Source organism: Falco naumanni, chromosome 2 (assembly GCF_017639655.2).
Source record: "Falco naumanni isolate bFalNau1 chromosome 2, bFalNau1.pat, whole genome shotgun sequence".
NCBI classification, from domain to species: Eukaryota; Metazoa; Chordata; class Aves; order Falconiformes; family Falconidae; genus Falco; species Falco naumanni.
The window spans coordinates 109726706-109751015 of record NC_054055.1 but is presented as its reverse complement, the minus strand read 5'-3'; the positions used below and the strand labels follow the sequence as shown (position 1 = coordinate 109751015).

General features: G+C 37.3%; 1 protein-coding gene across 9 annotated transcripts in view; it reads right to left on the bottom strand.

The window, feature by feature from the left end:
• Window positions 1-24310, bottom strand: part of ROBO2 (roundabout guidance receptor 2) — a 476615-nt gene that overhangs the window by 71634 nt on the left and 380671 nt on the right. For all 9 annotated transcript variants that reach the window (XM_040582899.1, XM_040582900.1, XM_040582903.1 and 6 more), the window contains exons 11-16: window positions 20153-20234; window positions 19287-19452; window positions 17450-17616; window positions 13413-13534; window positions 7415-7646; window positions 1552-1676 (exon numbers count right to left, since the gene is read on the bottom strand). In XM_040582899.1, the coding sequence (XP_040438833.1) occupies window positions 1552-1676; window positions 7415-7646; window positions 13413-13534; window positions 17450-17616; window positions 19287-19452; window positions 20153-20234 (894 nt within the window). The remainder of the gene's footprint in view (window positions 1-1551; window positions 1677-7414; window positions 7647-13412; window positions 13535-17449; window positions 17617-19286; window positions 19453-20152; window positions 20235-24310) is intronic.

Genomic DNA, 24310 nt, shown 5'->3' with positions numbered 1-24310 from the left:
CTGATGCTTGAAGTAGAATCAACGGATCTACATTCAATTTGTTAGAAAATGTACTGTGAAACCTCAGCAGATATTTTATACTCAAGGAAGTATTAGACTTCACACTGCATTCACTGTTGCCAGCTCACTACTCAGCCAGCCACCTAATCTAACACAGAAGGGGTATAAATAGGTAGTGACTCCAGCTGTTTTTATAAACAGCCTAGAGGTCTGATCACTCACCTGGAACATGGCTTTTATCAGCCATCAGCCCGCTTTATTTCTTATCTACATATTTTGTGGTTTAGGAGTGTGCTTTACTTATTTGCCTGTAAGCCCTTGATGGTTAATATTGACTTACACTGGAGTCAGTAGCAAGATTAATTAAGCCAAAAGATAATTATTAATTGATACGAAAATGAGATTAATAAAATATGGGATTAATAAATCTTGATACTGACTAAAAGCAAAACACAAGAAGTGCAATGCTAAGCATAAATATTTTGAGCATTTACTGCATGCCTCTGACCAAGCGATAAGCTGGAAGAGGTTGAACCATTAGTTGATTTAAGAGTCAGGCACCTTCTCCCTTCTTGATTTGGTGTTCTCTCAAGATACAGCAAGGAAAAAAAAAAGAAACTACGCCTTTGTGTGTGAAATAGGCTACATCCACCACTTCCACCTTTGGTGAGACTGTCAAGCAAGCTGCCGTGCTCTACTTCAATTAAACATTTCACGGCAGGTATACAAGCCAGCCACTGCACAGTTATTTAACAAACAGGGTGCTCCATGGTCACAAGCCCGTGGCAATGGGGAACCTGGTCTGATCATTTCCTCCGTACTGCACTTTTTCCATGTTGTGTAACTTGTGCAAAAGTGAGCTTAGAGGGCAATTATAGACAACAACAAAATTTAAGATGATATATAAAGCGTGGTTACTTTGAGTCACCATAGCAACAAAGAAGGAGAAAATACAATCGATGCAGGCGACTGTCATACAACTCTGGATACAGCAGTGGTGTTCAACCTGTTCCTTAGAGCAAACAACCTAGCACTTTAAGTCGTGAATCTTGACAGAGATAGTACTCGGAAGAAATCTTGTATTCTCCCACAGCCACAGTCCTTGACTTTGACCTTGAAGTGCTAGGATTAGCATTTTTGCGGGGGAAAGAAGAGGTATCTTTTCTGCCAAATTGAAGGCACTCTAAGACAGGGGCTTCACTGCCTGTCTTGAGAGTGCAGAAGCCCTCAACAAAAAAACCCCCACCTTTTTCTCATTCCACAGCAGGGAAAGGCAAGAAAGAGAAGCACTGTAAAGTAGCTGGCAATTACAGCACTCTTCCAGATCTTGCTCATGTTATTTTTGCTTTTAATATGAGTAGTACTGCTTTAAAAAAACCCAAACACCACCCCCATCCCCCCCCATAAGCAGTCACTGCTCTTTTTCCATATAATTATATGGGCAGCTATAAATGCGGTCAGAATCTAAATGCATAAACAGTGTTATTGTTCTGTAATTCAGGCAGGCTTTTCCCTTAAACACACAACCCTCCTATTAGACATCCTTTCTACCTTATACTCCTGGATGACTCCGTTTTGGTGATCTGGAGGGGGAGGATCCCAGGAGATGCTGATGCTTGTGCTGTTGTGGTTTCCAACTGTCAGGACAGTAACGGACTGAGGAGGAGCACTTGGAGCTACACCAATGAGAGGGAACAAACAGAAGCAAGATGTTAGTCCATTTGCTAGAGCACAAATTTTGCTGGAGCAGTGTGAGGGCAGGCAGACAGTATACAAAGTTCACATTCCCTGCAGGCCCAGGTGTGCACATTTGGTTAGGCACTGACAATTTTGAAAAAGCTTTTCTCAAGAGAAGCACAGCACTGAATGACAATGTGGAATTTGTGGCAATGCAGAATCAATACAAATCACTCCTCATATATTCATATTTAGCATTTCTTAAGTTTGTATTGGAATTATTCTCACGTTTGCTTTTCTTTTCCATAATATGTTTGGATACCCATGAATATATCGACTAAGTCATAATGTCAGGCTGTTTCACCTGGCCTGAAAAGTGTTTTGATTCTTCTTTCCCCACATGGTCTAATAATAATGTGAGCAGCAGACGTTTAAGCATTTTGGTTTTTTCCTATTTGTTCTCCAGGAAGACATTAACTTTACAAGCTTAAATGTAAAACCTTGCAACTCCTAGGTAGAAAAGGGTTAAAGTGTTCAGGGCTTTACATCAAATGCCAGTGAACAGGGGAGGTGCTAAGCTAAGGTCTGAGATAGACTTAATGTCCTCTTTTTCCTGAGGTAAATTGCTTTCTCTTCAGAAGAGTGCTGTGCAGTTCAACCGTTCACAGCTGTTTGGCTGGCCACTGCATATCAAGGCCAGATCTTTAAGCCAACTCCTTGCCAGCCCTGCTACGCAGGCTAGAAGTGTGGGGAAGGAAAAAAAATAAAATAAAATTGTAGCTGCTAGTGATCAGAGCTATGCTGGCAAAGCCCCTCTTGCAGCTACGCCAGCAGCAGGGTGCTTTCCTTGGCTCAGGACATGTTTGGGAACTGGCACAGCAGCTCCACTACAGGGAAGTCCCCTCTGTGAGCATCTGCTGCATCCCCACGCGGGGGCCCTCCCACCATAGCTATCGCTGCCAGGGCACAGCACTGTGGCCTAGGGCTGCCTCAGTCACTTAAAATTTCTTGCAGCAGCCCCCTCTCCCCTCCCTTACTCCTAGGCAAGTGTTGAAACTCTTCCACAGTGGCTAGCTAAGTCACCAAAGTAGAGTGTATTATATTAAAGTGCAGTCCCTGTGGGAAAAAAAGAAAAAAAATATTGATAACAAGCTGCACTGAACTGGTCCTAGCATCCATCTAGTTCATTTATCCCAGTCCATCTATCCAGTCTTCAATAAAGCTAAGAGAAAGAGGCTCGGAAAGTGTGAACTAATAAAGTGAGCACATAGTGATACCTCTCCGTGACAATTTTCCAAATCAGCCTGTTGCTTAGACACTTTCTGTTCCAGGGTGATGTCTTTGTGTTCAATAACTCATAATGGAATTTTTCTTCCACCTGTTGTCATCACCTTTGATGCAATCTTAAAACATTTAATGTGAAACATGGAAGATGATTTTGAAGACATAGAGTAGACCTTGTACCAGAACCCAAATATTTATCACTCACGTCTGCCCCAGCTTCAAATCTATACAGCCCTCTGGTTTTGGGCATCTCACGTCATGTGTCATGGCTCTCTGACTCCTGTCCCCTGGTCTGGAGCATTCTGGTCCAGAAAGGACTCCACTGCTAAGCTCTATGGCCAAAGGACTTATCTCTAACAGATATTCCTGACTGCATAAACATCCTTGGACGATGTTTCTCTGCAAAGCGAAGAGTCGCTGGCATCTTTGTATTAAAGTCTGGCAGGTTTAAGACAACTAAACAGCCACAGCTATCAGGAGTAGTCAACTCCTGAGTCAATTCAGATTTCCTTATTGTTCCCCGTGGCCTCTTTGAGACTGGCTATGTTCCCACTTCAGATGCTCCTCAGCGCTTGACCTGGCACAGGCTCAAGGACCTGAGCTCAAATCCTTACCCCGATAACCCTGAGGAGTGGGAGTGGCCTGTTGCAGGATTCACACAACTTAAAACTACTTAAAACTAGGGTATCAGAGGTGGGAACAAGGGACTTTACAAGGTTGCATCAGAAAAAAATATTTTAGAGGAAAAATGACACATGTATTACTGTCCTGTGAGGCTGCACAGTTTGCAACTACATTTTCAGTTCAGCTGCAAAGCAAACAGTACTTGGTAGAGTCCTTGTGACCTTGCAAGATGCAGAGAAACAGCACACCGGCAGGGAGAAATGCAGCTGTATTGTGGACAATTTGACTCTTAGCCAGCTCAAGTGAAGCACGGAAAGGTGGCCTTGGGCTACTCCTTGCAATTGTGCAAAGCATAAAATTGGGGAAGTTAATAGCTACATTGTGTATTTTATCGCAGTGAAACAATTTGCTACACAGCAAAAAAAAAAACCCAAAAACCAAAAACCAAACAAAAAACCAATGCATTTTAAGAGTCTTCAAGTTATTCAATAACAACAAAACCATGAATAAAAGTACGTGTGTGATAATAATTAGAAAAATATTTTACATGAAAATAATAATCATAAAATGGCAAAGCTTAACACTGTATAACTAATTTTTGGTTTTACGTAGAATGGAACAGCTTGCTAAAATTTATTTACTTTCATCCTCAAACACAAAGAGCATTCAGAAATACAATTTCTTACATACACATACCTGAAAACAGGGAAAGAGAGAGAGAGAAAGGAGAGTAAACGCTAAAGAAATATAAAATTAATACCATTCTCTAATATTTAAAAAAAGGCATACTGTGCTCATTTGTCTTTGCATTTAAACTGCATAAATATTCTAGTTAATATTCTACCAGTGTGTGTTGGGGCAGGGGTTTAGAGGATATATGGTAAGTCTGAAGTAAAATTAAAATTGCAGCTGATGAACGCAGCTGAAAGTATCATTTTAAGAGCTGCACTAAGGCAAGAAGCAATTGACAGATCAGGGCTGATAAAAACTTACGAGACTTCCATTACCGACCCGGATTTTTTGGTGACAAACAATATAAGGAACAAATATTACTCCACAAAAGATTTAAAACAGTGGATGTAATTGAAAAAAAGATCATCTATCTTTCGAGCAAGTGTGAAAGAAATAGTGAAAATTACAAAATAAACTATTTTATTTGGCTCCTTTTTGTATGTGTATACACACACATGTATATAACAGTTCTGCCTCCTCTTTCTGATAGAATCACACTGTAACCTGGCACCATGATATAAATTAAGCCACTAGTCTGACACTGCTGCAGTTATTAAATAGACTACACTGAAAAATAACATTTTTTAAACCATTTTCTCATTTCCCTTGCTGCTGGCTTATGGAGAACACCTTGCCTGCTTCTTGACAGGTCAATTATTCCAATGCTCAGCTTCTTACAGATATGAAAGAACCCAAATCGCTGCTCATCTTTTCCAGACACAGCCAAACAGAATTCCATTTGTTACCTTCACAAGGCCAAAGAGGCAGGAGATGGATGGATACTGAACTGTGACAAATGTCTGATCTAGAGGAAAAGTCTAACTGCAGCAAAATTGATTTTTGGAGGTAGACCTCAGCAGTAACATTGCATGTAAAATTCGATCCAGCAGAAAGCTGCCACTGCCTTTTGGTTGTAGTTTGCCTTTATCAGGGTTATTTGTTTTGAAGTCACGAAAAACTCTCAACGTGCATATCACTCTTCTGAATTATCTTCTAGAAATAGTATAGCTGACATTTTCTAAAAGTCAAGTCTAAAAAAGATCATTTTCAAATTGGAATCACGAGTGACAAGGCAAGTGGGATACCTTTAAACAGACTGCCATCTTTCCTCGCTGGGTGAAAAGCAAACCACTGTCATTAGACGTTTAGTTGATGTTACTTTTGAAATATATGAACACCAATATAATTACAAAGATAACGTGAGGAATTCAAGGGAATATTTCTAGAACTGCATCTACTGAGTGTCTTAATTTGCTCATGGAAGTACTTAACTATCAGCCAAGCAGTAGGAAGAATTATTTACAGGGGCTGATGTTTGCCTGCTGATACTACTACATGTTATAGGCTGATGGTTTTTGGAGAAATACTTGTAAACAGACTCTCTGAAGGTTATATTAACCTACAAAGTAGATCCTAGGCTGAGAGTTATACATATCTGTAGGAAAAATAAGGGTTTTTTTAAATCTTCACTATATGGAAAGTTATTCCACATGAATAAAGTGGCCTTTAAAGCAGGAAATTACCTGACAGGCTCTTCTGGGAGATGAGGTTCATAAAAGAAAATGTCATTCCTCAAGTATTTTATAGAAATAGACAGGAGGTACAAAACCTTCTCTTTTTCAGTGGTACTTAATTTACCTTTAGCAAGAGATAGTTAGATGATCTAAATAAACAACAAAAATCAATAAAAATTGGAGAAGGAAATCTGCTAGTGAGGGGATAAAATACTACATTTTAACTCTAGAAATACAATTTCACCTGTAGAAAGATTTTTTTCAATTTTTTTTTTCTTTAAAGCTTTTTTTCAGGCTGATGCAAAGATATTTTTCACTGACTCATTTAAGCTTTATAGTCTGAACAAAGAAATGGGTACCATAAAGTCCCGAATTCTAAATCAGATCTGAACAATGCCTTCCTACATGCTCCTCTACGTGCTGCAGGACACCACATTTCCTCATCTATAATGTACAAATGGCAAGCAAGTTTTCTTACTTACTTGTTGGGCAATAGTCATAACAAATCAAAGAGAAAAGTGAGTAATAAGTGAGTCTGTTCAAGAATTAATAAGTACTTGGCAATCAGCACTAAATTAAACCTCAGGAGACCACTGATAAATGATTAAGATGCATCTTCAATAGGAAGGAAAGAGTGCACTCGATACCCATGGAAATCATATGAGCATTTTGAAACTTCACCAGTATTTCTCTCCCCTGCTTTGAAAGAAATCAATGAAACAAAGATAAACCCTTATTGTTATGATCATCCTTCTACTTTTACAGGAGAGATTCTCCAGACAAAGGTTGCACTAGATAGGTAGAAAGGCACGTTTCTTGTACATTTCTAAGAGAAGATTAAAAATTACTTACATCTCACCTCACTCCCTTTACTTTTCAATAAAAAAGCAGTCCTGGAATGCATATGTTTTAGCAAAACTATATACTGCATTCCATGCTATAGATAAAAATGCTTGTGCATTTCAGTGGTGTGAACTGTTTACTTTGTCTGTGCAAGTTTCACAGAGGCTTGAAAGTTACTTAAGGAATCCTCCCAAGGACTAAACAGGGCAGTTTCATGAGCAGTGTGCTAACAGAAGCAATAAAGTGGCATGCCCTTGAGACTGGAATTCCTTCACACTAGTTAAATATCTGCTCTTCGCTAGTCCCCATTTCTCAACCAAACTGTTCATCTACATCGGTACCCATTCAGAAAGATGTGCTTAATACCAAACATTCACCTTTAAAAGGTTTCATTTATTGGTTTTATTTTCAAAGCGCAGACCGAAGTCTTTTATTGCAGCATCACTGCTCATAAAAGAACCGCTGAGTGCATACTTTTTGGAACAGCCAAAGCCACCCGTACATTAGAAAAACATAACAGCCAGAAGAATATAGGACTAGCCCAGTGCTTTCTCATGGAATACTTACAGCACAAAACTGAATATGATATTGAATTCTAACGCCAACCTTATATCTACCAAACAGAAATCATGCGGAAGAAATAGAGCTGAACAGACACATAATAACCAAAATGGTCACTCTTGATTTCACCTCCAGTGCTTGGTATGGAAGCCTATTGCTTTTCTGACCATTTCACTAACCTTCCTCTGTGGTACGAGCAGACTTTGATTCACTGTCCATTCCTTGGAATTCATTGAAATAAGGGCGAACCTTAATTTCATAAGTGACCCCCTTTTTCAAGCTGACGAGGACAGCACTGCGCTCAGTTGGGACTTTGACTTCCAAATTCTGCCACACAGCTGGAGAAGGTAGGCCAGATGTTTGGCGATACATTACTCGGTAGCCCTGAATAAACTGGGATTGGCGGTCAACCTAGAAATGACGGTAAATAACATGTCAATAAACATATTAAAGTGATGAAACTGTATAAAAAGAAAACAAAACATTTCCCTGGAATACTTTTGTCCTCATGAAAAAGAGAAAAATAACAGCTGTTTAAAATGAATGTAAAAATCAAACTACCTTCTTGTAAGTCACGGTTGATTAACTGTCTACAGATAACATTTTTCTCACATTACTTGTTATAGAACATTTCAGTCTATTTTACTTTTTTAGCATGACAAATACCACCTTAAATCATAAAACAAGGCCCCACCCTGCAACAGATCATGAAAAGAGAACTTTGGCATAATGCTTACTGCATGTAAACTTATTAAGCACGTCTTGGCTACTGATGTGCTGAAATGCAAGAAGGAAAGAAAAACAATTTTTTTTCCAAAAGTCTTTGAAGATACCCTACATGCTTTCAGTTAGTCCATTACTTGGCTCACAGCTCATCTTTTCATAAGATGCTCAGAAAAGTAAAATAAACATAGCACAGATGCAGAGGAAACAACTTCCAAGGAGATGTGCTGTTTCTTGCATTCACAGTCTAAGCGGTCTCATTGCATCCTGGGGTCATGATGCTCTCAGGCCATCAGATGGAGATGGAATGTTGGTTTTGGTTTATATGTTGCTAGGCAAGCACAATTCAAGATTGGACCATACATAGAAGCTTAATGATTCTAACTTATCATAGCTATAAATAGGATTTTTATTTGAAGGAAAAACTTAAAATGTGTTTTATCTTGGAGAGTTTGCATCCATTTTGTCTCTTTGGGGGAAAAAAGGCACAAAACAATGATTCAAGCTATTATGATGTTTGCACAAATTTTGCCTGAAAAACAATCAAAACAATTTAATGGATAAAACCAAACCAAACCCAGCTGCTTCCACAGCCATCAAATAAAGAGCCAAGGAAAGAGCAGCACAAATAACAAGATTACTCAACTAGCTGTTTGGTAAATCTCAGTGTTAAAACTAGGATTCAACAAGTAGAATTTCTTATCTGTTCTTGATATTTTGCTAGCTCAAAGATATTTCAGAATTAGAGATACATTTGTTTGATTTCTCTTAAAAATAAATGAATTTAAGGTTGAAAACAGAAACCAGGGTCTATTACGCTTCTCCTATAAACTTATTACAGTTTATTGAGGCATTCAGAGGGGACACAGATTCTTAGACATTAAAAGCAGGGCAAGCAAGAAGAAAGCTTTATTTATGAGAGCAAAGCAGAAATGTCTTTCATCAAAACTGTCACTGTTAAAAACCTTGCAACATATGTTACAACAACATTAAGCTTGCATTTTATAAACTTCTCTACATTCACTTTAAGTGAATTTATGCACTGAAAGAGGGATATAACTCACAATAATAGCTTGTTAATACCGAAAGAATCAAGCTGTGTTTTTAAGAAGAACATTAAGCAGCTGTTTCCAGATGAAGGGAGTCTGTAAATCAGAGTAAATTGTTTTTATCCATGTTTGACTTTGATTAACTAAATGTTTAACGGACATAAAGACTTTATGAACCTCATGTTTACTACAAAATTCAGCAAGAATAATGCTTTTGTGCACTTTGTAATACAGATTCCCAACCTAAATTACAATATAAGGCTATGATGTTTAATAATCACTGAGTTTGATTCCTGTCTAACTTCCAAGTTAGAAGCTATGCTGAAAGATGTCATAACTTTGGTAGAACTTTCCATTCTGTCTTTGCTGTAACTTTTAAGCTCTACTGACTACTGCCTAGTGGAGAACATCTTAAAATTCAGAACTGACTACGCTGAACAGTAACACTGTGTTGCTACAAAACGGTATGGAAACTGTTTCCTCCATTTGTTATGTGGTAATTACGTGTCATGCCAACAGCAGGCCACTAAAAATATGCTCGGCACTAAAGAACTGCATTCATCTGTGCTAAGTATCAAACAGCTCCGTAGGTCTAGTACACGTTCACACACAGGCAGAAACATGCACTGTGAATTGATTAAAGAATGTAATAATTTCTAGGTATTCTCCTCTCTCTCTCTCTTTTTTTTTTTTTTTAAATGGTTGCCACTTCCTTATACAAAGTACTTAGCATTATTACAGAGATCGCAGGAACTCTCTGTGCTGAACACTGGCATCAGAGATTATTCATAGTCTTCCTGTGACACTTAACTACTCTTGATTTTGCACAAGCAGCAGCGACACCGCTCAACAGAGCTGCAACAGTTGTTGATCTAAAGATACTCTTTCTCTCTCAAAAGACAGACAGCAGAATATGCAGATGTTCCTTTAAAAGACAGAAGAGAGCAATTACTGGGTAGGTTGTGCTCAGCACTGACCTAATGTTTTAAGGCTACCTGTGAGCATAATTGGTCCTGCATGCTCCTTCTCACCCTCTTCTATGATGAATACATCATGTGGGAGGTATCTGCAACACTGATGACAGCTCTCTATTTCTGCAGAGCAGGAAACTCATTTTCCCTGCATGTTCAAATCTGCATATACCACAGTTGAACATGAGACAGGTTCAATGGCTAGTAGATCATTCAGTTAGGCTATTAGGTTGTTAAAAAGTCATCAAGAAACTCATCATGCAGCTTATGTTGCAAATATAAACTTCTTTCAGGCAAACCTGCTAATCTGTGCCCTAAAGACATTTTGTAGTATGTAGTTTTCTAGCCCAAAATATCATCAGCAATACTCTACTCCCACATCAATACCCACTGCAATTCTCCATCTGGGCAGAATACCTTGCACACTCTGCTGATCCCACTAGTACAGACTAACAGTAATCTCTGGAAATTCTAACAGCACTAGCATTTATCTGTCATACAGGAACAAGACAAAGGGTGACAATACAGTGAAAGAATGTCTAAAGGACTTGGCTATTGAAACTTCCAGTGAAGTACTTGAAATCAATGTCAAATTAAAAGACAGAGGTAAATAAATTATCCTTCCACCTGGTATCCTCCTAGAAAGTGGCCAGGATTTCAAAGCAACAATTGTTTTGCCATATTGAAGAACTGATTTTTATTCCTGCTTGTGCCATGGGGCTCCTTTATAATGCTGGGAAACTTTTTATGTTTGACCACTAATGAAACTCTCAGTTTAATGCCCAGTGAGGCTAGAAGTGCTGAAATATAGTTCAGGTCAGCTAAAAAAGTGCTTGGAATATACCATATGATGTTGCAATACAAAATATTTTGATAAAAGTAAAAATGAATCAGGCCCAAGGTTTAAAATGAACTATTTGGTAACAGTGGGTATATCTGATTCCATAAGTCTCATCAGCAATAAAATCTCTGCACTCAGCTTTTTGTTTGTAAAGTTAGGGTAATGACAGATTTTTTATTATTGTGATGTTTAATTCAGTATTATTTGTGAAGCATCCAAATGTTATGGTTGAGACCATGACAGATAAGCAAGCACAAGACAAACTAATAATTTTTTATTCAATGCAAGTTTTCAATGGTATAATAAGACCTGGCAGCACACAGTGAATACAGAAGATTAAAAGAAATCTCTAAGAAGAAGAGATCTTATATGTGACCAGATAATTACAGCTACACTTTAAGACCTGTGCAAAAGAAGAGTAGGTTTAGGTGACAGTGGAAACTGAACTTTTGACATTCCTCTTCTTTTTTTTTAACACTGACTTCGTAAGCTTGACCTTCCTTTAAAACAGACAAAATATGTGTGTGATTGTACATGTATTTTAAAATCACCACACAGTAGTGGAGAATTATTTCTGAAATTTTAAACTCAAATTTGAAACTAAAACAATCTAAGAAAGAAGGCAGACTGGTGTTAATTTGCTGGGAGTTAGGATGCCAGAAACTTGGTAATCAAGGACATTCATTGGCATTCACTCTTTGAATTGCAGAAAGTCAACAGAGTCTTAGAACTCTCATGGCACTTCTGTCCTTTTGTATGATAGTTATACTATCTAACCATTTTATATTAATAGTGTGGACTTTATTCTCTGGATAGAATGGCTTTTTTCCTAGAGACTATGGTTAATTAATTGGTTTTGTTCTGGTTGCTGGAAAGTTTCTAATTAGCTGTTTCAAAAGTCTTTTTTTGTGTGTCTTTCTTCCCTCGGGCAATTCTGTAATGTCCCTACAGAGGCCTGTATACTTGTCAGGTGGCATGGGGTCACTGCTTTGAGGGATCTTCCAAATAAACTGATGTGCATAGCATCCCTAACAATTTACCTTTACCTTACCATGCTTTGTTCACTCATTATCTGCTCTGTAGGGGCACCAAGACACTCCTTCAGATAGATAGATATGCGCACACCCATAGATAGGTATATATATACACAGAAACATAAACAAATATATATATTTCCTTCCGATATAATGACATGGATTACATTGCATAAAACTGATTCTCTTTATACTGGGGCTTCCTTTTGCAGTATATGCTAAAGCAAGGGCAAGCCTATGAAGCTATATTTCTGAGAGCTGTCACACCCAAGAAAGGACTTGAAGGAGCATCACACAGGTGTGATCCAGGTTTATAATTACTGGCTGCTAACATCCGAAGTTTCTAAACTAACTGACCCATCTGCTTGGGCAAAAGGGTTTGCTGCAAAAGTTTGTCAGCCTCTCCTGGAGTTATGTAGCTGAAACAGACAGCAATTTTAGAAAGACAGTCATCTATGGCAAAATGCAATGACACATTTCCTAAATAATCTTCTAAGAAAGAGAAATTTATGGGTTCCCCTATTTATTCTAATCTGCCCCCCACCCATTGAAATCTGTCAGAACAAGGATGGTGCATAAGCCCCCGTAAATATGGCTGAGTGGTGCAAACCCAACAGTAATCCTTATAATACACAATTTATCACCACACTTATCTCCTGTTGTATAATCCCCTGTACACATTAACCTCTTAGCAATATTACATGTAGAAGAACACCCCCTGAATATTGTGACTACCCCTTTAGCAGAATTCATCCTATATAATACAACTCTTTCAGTGATATGCAATGCAGTACTGTTTCTCTCACTCTTCCACCCATGGCCTTCCTTCCTCTGGGGCAGATGCTCCAAACTCTCTCCTCCTACTGTTACAAATCCTTTCCTTCAAGCCTCAGGAAGGGCAACACAGCATTTTGTAAGCCAAACACTATATCAGAAATTCCACCCAGTAGTTTGAGCCCTGAAATAGAAATGTTGTTAAGTACCGCCAAAAAGATTCTGGTCTTCTATAATGAAAGGATATCCACTGATTGTGGGTAAGGCTTATGCTAGAAAACCAGATGCTACAGAGTGGATCAGGCATCAGGACCACATGCTTCTGACTTCACTACAAGTGCCCTGTAGGAAAGCTATTTTTGCATTTTAGAGTCACCAAATAATAGGGTACTGTCAGAGGTCCCTATGCTTTGGAGTGGGAAGTTCTTTTTTCATACAGAAATGTCATGTTGATATTTAACTTTGATTTTTTTTTTACATGCACCATAATGAGTCCATAGATAAATTATCCTTTAGATTATGGTATTAACCATATTCATTTTTAGGATATTTTTCTAGTCAGACAGCTAGCTTGCTTTGAGCTGAACACTGAAGACTTTGAACCTGCCTGACTTGAAAAAGAAAATAAACCAGACCATTTCATTACCACATTTATATGTCTGTATAATGTTTATCAGAGCACTCACATGGGGGTCAAGGCCGGAGCTTTTCAGGGTAGTAAAAAACTGCAGTGATAAACAGACAAAAATAAAGTACTGTTAAAGTCATAATAACAGAAGCCTTACTGTCCAGGTGACTTGAACTGTCGTGGGTGTCAGCACAACAGGGTTATGTAGTCGTACAATGACATCTCCCAGTTCTTTCTGAACTTGCCTGTGATCCACACCTTGTGCTGGTGGGCTGATATCTGCCAGACCGGGCACACACATAAAAGCATTATTTTAATGAGAAGAGTAATATAAGGCATCAATAAGAATTACCGAATAGCTTAACAACCTTGTTTAATACCCTTTACAGTACTGTTTTTAAAAGAATACAGTATTAAAGTTTAAATATGAGCTCCAAAGCATATCAAGTAATGCAAACAAACCATTCACCTTTAGCTGCTTAGGAAATAATGAAATATAAAAACGTAAAAATGAGTAGTCAGACTCGATAGCAAAGTTTTCTCAGATCTGGTAAGTGATGAGACATATGCGATATTCACTAGTTCCAAAATACTCAGATAATAACAATGTTGCCCAAATGTCTGAAACCAAATTGTTAGTGTAATTGAAGAAAATGAACAGGTGGGTTGCTTTTTTTTCTTTTTTTTCTTTTTCTTACAGCATCCATGACATTAAGTCATTATACGTTTCCAAACTTTCACTAAGCTTCCCCTCCCCACATACCATGCACACAAGAAACCAAACACTAAAAATAGCATTTTCTTCTGAAAAGCAGATTTTACCTTTACAAATATAGGTGTTAAAGTCTAGTGCAAATATGAAAAAAAGAGTTAATTTATGAAGCCAAACTGATTCTGATCTAATAAAAGACCAACAAACCACTCTACCATAAACATTTTCTCTTCAAGATTATGTTGAAGATTCCTTCAAATTGTGTTAGGAGATTATTCCTTGCAGTCAAACCTGAAGGAATCTGATCATTTAATATGCATCTATGGAAAACTATGACTCCATCTCCAGCAGCCCATGTGGATCTAGTAACCAGCCCTTAGGGACCACGTTTGGGTTATGCCATTGTGTGAAACTGAACGAAGCTCTATTACCTTTGCTAAACAAGAACTGCAAATACAAAACAGATGTCAGAAAAAGGAGAAGGAGATGTGCAATGTGTCTTTTTCATGGTAGTTCCTGGAAATCATAATCTTCTGTTCCATTGTGCCAAAAGGAGAATGCTGGACTACAGCTGTCACCTAGCTAATATATCACTATAGCACATCCCTTCCCTCCGACTTGGAAATGCAGTTACTTTCCAGGGGCCAGTAAAGTTTGGGTCACTTCAATGGATCCTTCAAAAAGATCTAAGAACGCCAGCCATTATTGATCAACAGTTACAGATGCCCTGACTATGTCAGTTGTCTATGTGGATTGTGTAATACCTTGTCTAGAAAATTATGCCTATTCAAAGTGACCAAGAAACAGAGACACAAAATAAAAGAAATTGTACAAAAGGAACTCAGACTGGTTTACGGGATGATAATTTATGCTGCTATCCACACAAAGTTATGAACCTTGGTACACAATACCTACAGCTACCAATGGTGACATTTTAAGTCAAGTTATCCTATGGTATACAACCAACAGAGTACCTGTGTTCACTCAGTAGAAAAGACATTTCTTCATAGTGTGTTTGTACGAACTGCATGTCATCGTTTTAATGGGACATATATCCAGAAGTAAGGGAATAATATAGGCTAATAAATGGCAAGAAATGAGTATCACAAAGTCCATGTGGAATGGTGTTTTCTGGTATGTACACTTGGAAACATATGCATATGCGATGCTCACAGTATAGTGTCTTGTAATGTCATTTTCACATTACTGGGAGACATGGTGGAAAAGTAGCTGATCTATGTATAAGGATATTGTCAAGTACTGGAATAATAAAATCACTACTCAAGCAAAACTGGCTCAAGAAGCTATATTCTGATCACAATTAAGAGGTCTCAAAATTAAATTGCTTATATATTTTCTCTAATCTCTCTTTTAACAGCTTCCAGTGAACTTAGTGTTAGTCACTAGTAATTTACATCCCAGGGATAGGATTACATACAGTTTCTTTAAAGTGTTTTATAATATATGGGTTGTTCTGTTAATAATCCAAACAAGAAATCAACTCCTTTCTTAAAGTAATTACAGATTTCTCTGTCTTTATTTGATGTAAAGCACATAAGGTAAATCTTTTGAAAGTACCTGGTTGTCTACTTATAGTCCACTTGTGAAAATATGCATAAAATCCTACTACTTGTATTTGCTATACTTAATACCAGGAAATTAAATGTTCGGCTATTAAAGCTACCACAGACACCTGTTGCAAATTAGTATTATATACCAGTGTTTAGCCGCTTTTTCCTTCCTCCATGGCCACTGTGAATAGGCTTTCTACTGTGTGTCAGCTTCTGTAAGCCTGAATTGAATTCAGGCATAATTAGAAATCACATCAAGACATTATGTTAATTTTCAATTGATTTTATGATTTAATTCTATTAAACTGCAGGCTTGCAAAGAAGCTATAAATCCTGTACATGTCTCAGTGTGCTTGACTGCTAAACAGCTTCTGGAAATGGAAGCTGCAACACATGCTGCAGCTAATTAAAAGACATGTTTTTACTGCAATCAAATTGCTTGTCAGTATGTCAGATACAAAGTCTATACTTGACACTCAAATGCCAAACAAAGTTGTTTTTTTTAACTAGGTCATAAGTTATGCAGACTAACAGGCTGGTGCAATGAACAGCTTGAGTCACCCTATAATAATGGGAGAGTAAGAAAGAGAAGAAAACTTGTGATACTCTGGATAGCCAAGCCATGAAGTCCCTGCCCAACTCACTCCAGTTTTTCAAAAAGCAGCTCTGTTTCTCCTTTTACAGCAATGATTATGATTTTGAGGGGATCATTATTAGGGACACATTTATTCAGGAATAGATTGGGAAGAGAGAGAGGCTGGATGTGATGGTTATGTGATAAGGAAATACCACCTTACTCTTGTTTCTCTCTTTCCATCTAGGACCAGCAAAGGACCCAAACCAATAACACATGTTAAAGGCTGACACAGTATGCACTCTCCATGCACATTTTTATAACTGCCATAGACAGAGGATCTCATTCTAAATTAACTGTGAGAGGAACTATTACTTCGAAAAATATATATTTTTTTTTAAATTATTAATTCCTGTATTCCAACCTGTTTAACACAGAACTACAATCCTGAATGAAATATTCAAGCAATGGATTGTCAAAGGCAAAAGAATCCATGCTGTGAAGAGAAATTTGTTTGTGGCAGTTATATGTGGTTTGAGCTTGATGTAATGTCAACAGAATCCAATAGTGAATTCAATAGCAATGGAGGATCACAGTTATCAATTATATCACCACACTACAAATGAGGGATTTCACTTCAGCCTTCCCTCTTGGTTTATGTACTGCATTAATAAAAAGAATTCAGGAATCTAGGTATATAAATAGAAGACCCATAGTTTTCTCAGAATAACTTTAAAATATTCTTAGCATGCAGATGCCTTAATTTACATTAATTTTCGGTCTAAATGTTGGACCAGATTAATCAATACACTACAGATATTTTGTGCAATTCTTTTGATTAAAACTAATGCTGAACACTGTCTGTCTGCCATAAGCACTTGTCATTATAGTATATCACTATTATAACAAAGGAGTAGAAGTAAGGACACAGAAAAGATACCGATGAGAGCATGGTATTCAGAGCACTTTTCAGAAACTTTCTAAATATTTCTAAATTTAGAAATCTTTAGGAACTTTCTAAAAAGAAAATTATCCAGAAATGGGTAACTCACATTTACATACAATAGAACCCAGGCATCAAGGAGCGCACCAAGTGTAAGTGAACTGCAAACCTAAAGTTCTACAACATACAAAGGACTACAGAGCTAACGTATCTTTCCTAAGCTCCAGACTAATACAGCAAACATTGGACTATTTTTTATCTTTATAGGTTAAGCTCAATTCATGATTCCTTCAGTCAGAGTGTTAAAGCCAAATGGCCAGACTGACCTACTGGTCAACTCAGTTTCTTCTTTCTATTTTAGCTCAAGCATGTAAGCCTTAATAATTACTATTACCTTGTGTTCGGACAGGATCTGACATAGGGCTGGGATCACTCAGACCTTGTGAATTGATAGCTCTCACCATAAACAGGTAGATTGTATTGGGGCGCAGTCCCCTCACAGTGTAGAGAGTGGTCTTCACATGGTTAGCCACCGTTTGCCAGCTATTGCTCACAGATTGACTGCAGTGAGAAGAAGGTTGAAGATTACAGACCAATGCAAGAGAAAAAGAAGTTAAAAACCCTCTTGTAACCTTATGTCAAGTCTAAGTATAGGAAAAAGTAGTAAAAGCAAGGTAAAAATAAAAATACTTGTTTCAGTTAACTCATCAAGACAGGATAAAAAACCCAACACAGCTGTCAAAAGTATTTCTCCTTTCAACAGAAGTAAGCTTTTGTTATCTATATAAAATAAGTACCTGCAAAAGGGAAGTGTGGGAAGCTGTAAAATTGAATTATATATAGGCCAATCCTGAACATAAACCTCAGAAAAGAAAATCCTGTTAAAAAAATAATTTTCTATACTGCTAAGTAAATTATGTCAATAAATTGTCATTAGAAGGAAGTATTGTCCTTGAACTAAATTCCTACTCAAAGTTACCAAAAATCCCTCTGAAAACATGTAAATGACAGAAGGCATACGAATAGTTTTTCTGTCACTAAATTTTGCACTGGACATCATTATAATTACATTACAATCCACTATATGAAGAGATATTGAGTGATTGTTAAAACAGCTTTTAATGAAAATACCTGGCTTTTTTTAAAGATATTGATGGTACGCCATTAAAGCTTATCTAGGGTGAACTATCGTAAAAGTTTAAAGAGAAAATTTTATTGTGCTTTGTTGTATAGCATTGATTTAAAAAATCTTGAAATATATTAAAAGAAAAAAGAAAATGGAAAGCTATGAGTTTCGTGTTGTTTCAATTGTTTAATTCATGTAATGCCTAAAGCGTAAGTTTCAGACCAAAACCAACAATCTGCACATACAGTAATGTTCTTTGCATATTAACATAGCAGAATGAATCATTATCATTATAACTTCTTAAATTTGCATGCATACGATTTTGGCAAATTCTTGCACGAATTTTAATTAAAAGATTAATTAAATTATTTGTCATTTGTTGAGCATCTTGATAAGAAAGATATTTAAGTATTTGTTCATTTTTAAGCCAAACTGATACATGGAAATGGTATGGCCCTTGCTGATTTGGAGCCCAGGAGTTCTTTTGTACCATGTATTAAATGCTGCTGTGTGAAAGGTAGCAGTTGGATTCTCTTCAGCCTCAGGTTGCAGGTGAAATCTGAAATTATCAACACTAGCCTTTTCAGTTAAAAGTTCTAATCTACCTAAACCAGTAAAAAATAGAAATTCTAAGTGCTTTGACTTCTTAATAGGTGCTGCTTTAACAAAAACCAGGAAATGAACTATGCAGAGAGGCTTCAGGATTACCCATTTATTTTCAAATTATTTGTACTATGATAGTCAAACTAATACTGGCCCAAAGGATTTAATCTGCAACATTCCCACAGGAGGCTCTCACTGATCACCAATGCTAAGGGAAAAGTAACAAATAATGACTGCATTGTCCTGTTATATTCCTGTTGACCTGAAGAAATAGTTAGATGCTTCTCTAATTAATCACTTAGAAAAAAGTGATAAATTAAAAAAAGAAATAATCAGTATTAAAAATAAGAATCAATGCCTGCCACAGCAGCTGAGTCTTTTAATGAACTTCTAATGATACATGTAGAGTCCAAAAGAACACTGCAACACCAGGAGAACAGCTGGTACCAAGGTTTAAGCAAAATTAGAAAAGAAGGAGATTGAACTGGAATAATTCACATACCTAAAAGCCTCAATGATATATGCACTAGCTGGTAGGCTTCCAGGGGTCCCTGGTTGCCAGGACAGGGTGACACTGTTCTTGGTAACATCAGTGACCTGAGGTTTGGATGGTGGCCCAGGAAGGTCATTTATATCGTAATTTTTACTGACTGTTGCTCCACCAGATTCTGTGAGAGGCAAATACAAAACAATTACTTTTTGTAATTTTTTGGTTGTATAAATTTGAGCAAAGTAGATTAAAAGGATAAAAGTGCCAAAAATCTGCAAAATCAGCATAACCAAAGTTCTTAATCTGTAAAGAATAAATTGGATTACCACATATTTTGGGATGAAGAGCTGTCATTCTTTAGGTACATACTGAAAGAAAAAACTGAAAAACTCAAAAGATTATATAGAAATACATTTTAAAAAATAAAAAAGAAAAGAAAGAGCATCAGAAAACCCCAGCTTTGCTGGAATGTACATAAAATACTAAAAATTCAGTTACTAGAAGGTTGAGAAAATTCCTATATCCAGATCAACTGCAGTACTCAGAGAGCACACTGGGCTTTGATAGGTCTCTGTGTAGGCATCACAGTTTTCTTGCCTAAACCAGTTAGTGGATGAATCTGCAGTTTATTACTATTCCTGTTTAGCAGAGTTACGGCATACCGCTGTCACTGGAGACAAATACAGACTGTTGCAACATCAATGGGCATTTGAAGATAGTAGCAATGAAATACAAGGTGTGTGAAGGACCCTCCCACCTAAAATTTCTCCATCTCAATCCCAGAATTCCTAGAACAGATTATTTGGCTCAGACTCCTCTAATATAGTCTATGTTTTCATTTTGTGCCAACTGAAACAGAGTCCCTGGACATTTCTTACCTGTCACCTCTAGCACAGCACTCCAAGATGTCTCCCCACTGGAACTTGTAGCAACGCACGTGTAAGTCCCAGTATCAGACAGCTAGACATAAAAAAAAAAAAAACAAACAAAAAAACACAACACAAAAAAACCAAACCCAAAGACCAGTTAAAAGCCATTTTAACAACCTTTTAGAATCAACTGACTGAGTTTACCCTGATTTTATTTTTCTAAATGTTTCTTGGTGAAAAGGACTTAGCCTACATTTTATGCCAGACTAGAGGGCACCAGACATTTTCAATCAATCATTTAATGGTGGCTTACTTTTAGAGAAGTATAATAAGATTACCTGCTTCTAATACTATTCTAATTCTAATTTTCATATTGTTATTGGTACCAGTACAGCATATAAGTGCTACAGAATGGATGTTTTAGACAGTGTCAATCTTTGTATTGGTTACAACAAATGCAGGTGAAATCAGGTAACAATATAAGAACAATTAACCTCTCAGATGATAAAAGCTCACGATTCATTATCTCATGATGATCTAGAGATACAGTTCCTAGCGCCACGAAGGCTGTTACATCTTAGACCCTTATGGCAGATGAATTAATTTCAATACAGGCCACTACACATACAAATATTGTTGCTGAGACTTTAACGGTGGTTCTCTCCACACATAAATACCTCCAAGCAATTTGCAAAGGACAAAATTAAATTGGATCCTACACCATGCTTACCTTTCTTCTGTTTCACATGGGATTTTATTTCAGGCTTGCAAGGCACTTTGGTAGCAAAAAAAATTACGCATTGGTATAAAACTATTGTGATTCACTTGTCAGTTCATATATTTCAAATTTATTTGGGGAAAACATTGTGAATTATATTGTCAATATTAATCTCACTGCTGTATAAACTGTTCTACTGGAAAATTTGCCAAGGGTTTTGGTATTCCTTCCTTAAATGTAAAGTACAGATTTCTGAGACAGGAACTAGTGAAGACTACAGAGGGTAACTTTACAAAGCACAAAGTATATTGAGGAGCCCTCCTACCACTATGTATAAAGCAAGGTAATCTGGAAATGGAAGGAGAAGAGGGAGAGTGCTGACTCGAGTGATAGAGGAGAAGAATTATATTCACCATCAGATGACTTGATGGAAATAGAACTGCATCCAAGAAGCTTTATTGGACTTTAAGGAATTGTAATGGGTTTTCTGCTAAATGCAGATCGGCACTATAGCATATGTGCTTGTACCTCACTCTTCAAGAAGAACATGAAGGCAAATAAGTGAGATGCTCTTTAGATTACTTGTTGATATATTATTTAATTGATTTTCAGGTTTGTCATGTTTGAATTTTGTCGGTATTTTCTTCCGATACACTGGGACTGCAGTGTACCATTCTTAGGGGCTGGAAGCAACTGATTAATACCCCTTCAATTGTCTGAATGACCATAATTTGCATTTCAGGGGATGTTTTTTTCCATGAAACACAAGCAATAATTAAACCTCTCTGACAATGGCTCAGAGACTCAAAATATCGAGGTATTGCTAATGAAATGAGAAAGACTCTTGAAAGGAGACAGATTTTCCAGAGGACAGAGCTTTAGAGCATTCTGAAATAGTGTTTTATTTTGCTTCTTCCGAGCTTTTATAAAATATACAATTCTTCATTATGTGATAATGGAGAATATTTCTCAAGGCTATGGTTCTCAACTTCATTTGTGTACTACTGTGACAGATGGTGTATGGCTTACTCAATGAAGTATGTGGTACACACAACAGAGTAACTTGCAGAAGGCAAACTCAACATACAAAGCAAGCTGGAGATATGCTGCCTCTTGCAAGTTATGGTGAATTATCTAACTTCCAGACTGTGGAGGGATTAGATACAGACATAGCGTATTGATAATTCAATTATTTATACATTTTTTGTGGTATGAAAAAAGCAATAGGGGAGGTGAATGGACAATCTTTGCTATTCAGTAAAGTAAACAGTTTTCTTCCTTAGTTAATGCAGGTGTCTAAATCTGGTGGGGTACAATTCTATGGAGCAGAAGGCAGTTTTCTGTCAGTGTCGACCTGTCTGAAAGGGAACTAAGTGATGTATGTGAGTTTTCAGTTGCCTTCCTCAGAGCAACTGGGAAGGCTGGCTCCTCGGAAAAATCTCTAGGTTCATGTTTATGACTGTGGCCTGCAGTTCACTGTGACTGCTGCAGACTCCTGAATAATGTGATTTACACACACAAAGAATTACAGAGCAGAAGAGGGTGGTCTCAAAGGTTTAAAGAGTAATGGCTTCTCCTTTGCTGCATCTTGAGATCTTTAACAATTGTAACAGTGATTATTATTTGTGAAGGGAAGAAAAGGATGAGGACATGTGGGTGGTAAATATTATTTTGCTTTGAACTTTGGTTTGTAAGTGTACTTGGACATATTTCACGGCCATTTTTTGCTTAGGCAGTTGCTAGTCTTTGCTCAGGTAGACTTGAGAGAAAAGTTAAACGTTCCAGATTTAAATCCTTATTTAATTGATAAAAATTGCAAGGTACAGGAGAAATCTGGGTTTTATGGTTGTGGTTTTTATTCTTAAGTCTGAGTCAAACAGTGCACATTACTGTAATCAAGGGGTTTATAAAAAAATGTCTTTCTAAGCCTTTAAGGAAAATTGGTTACTAGTGAATAAGCCACTTAAGGATCAATAAAAGCTTCATGTCTTTCAAAACCACACTCACTACTAATACTGTTTTCTTCTCCCCTTGCAAGCAATTTTTTTTCTTCCGTTTACAGACCTTGTGCCTCTAACAGTGAGATTAATGCGCTGACACGATTCAGAACCAATTTCATTGTTTGCATAGCTGCATGCAGACAGGTATCCCAGGAGCTTCTGCCTCATGGACACTCCACAGAAGCCCATCATCAATGCCTGAAAGTTTGTTTGAAATCACTAAGCTTCCACCTTTAATTGCTGCTTTCTAAAACTACTGGGGAATCTTGACTATTCAAGCGCACTCTTTAATCCAGCTCTACAGGAAAAATGCATTAACCTTCATGGCCTAAACCTGCCTTCAGCCCAGGGAGGAAGGATAAATTGTTTACTCAAGGAAAGCTAGCATAAATTTTTTAATAAATTCCATTTTGTTCTAAGGAAGTTAACTATTCATCTACGATCACTGATGAGATGGTATCAGGAAACAAAACTGCTCTTTATGTATTGTCCTCGGTAGCTATGTTTATTGACTTCTTTTGGAAGGCAAAGCTCAGTGCAGAAAATTCTGCTAATGAAATTAGGAGGTTTCTGAAGTAGTCTTTAAGATCTTGACAAATAATTACATTTGCCTTACTATTTTTCCTTATACATGCTTGTCCGCTCCACATACACACAAACAAATATGCATTTTTATCTTTGACAGGGAAAAATTAAAAGGCCAAACAAAGATTAGTGATGCAATGTTTATCAACAAAATCTGACATTATGCTGTTTGGAATATTATAAGAGTTCATTGTATTTTCAGATCTCACATGTCAAAATGTAAATATTATGAGAGGCATTTCGTTTTGAATAGCAATCCCTCTGCATATAACTGCATGTATGTTACAGTATTAGTTGTCTTCTGCCTGCAGCCTGATGGAACATCTATGGCAAGCGTAACAGTGGAATAAATCAGACAGCTTAAGACGGCCAAGACTCATTGATGAAGAAAGCACACAGCCAAACCCTGTTGAACTCCAGAATCACTTGCTAGCACAATAGCTCCTTGGAAAATTACGATCAGGTGTTGAAAATGAACCGCTCTGAATTCTAACAGAGACAACAGGCCAATGGCTTCATGGTAAGACTGACTGAAGAGATAAGGAAGGCCTGTCCTTTGACAGGTCTATCCATCCCCAAGTTATGTTTTATTGCAACATACGTAAGAGTTTAAATATCAATTCTCTTTTTAGGAAAGTCAAATAAAAATATCTGATGCTAATTTGGCTCTTCTCTACCCATTCGCCCCCCCCCTTCCCCCTTCTCTGCACAATCTCTTCTCAAAGAATGAAATAGGAGGTGACCTTGGTGAGAATTTCATAGTAAAAGAGACAAGTTAATTTTGAAGACAACAGACATCAAGACAGCAAAGCTGCCTGAGGTGCACACCAACAGCTCCAAGATTAGCCGTGTGCCACTTGCAGC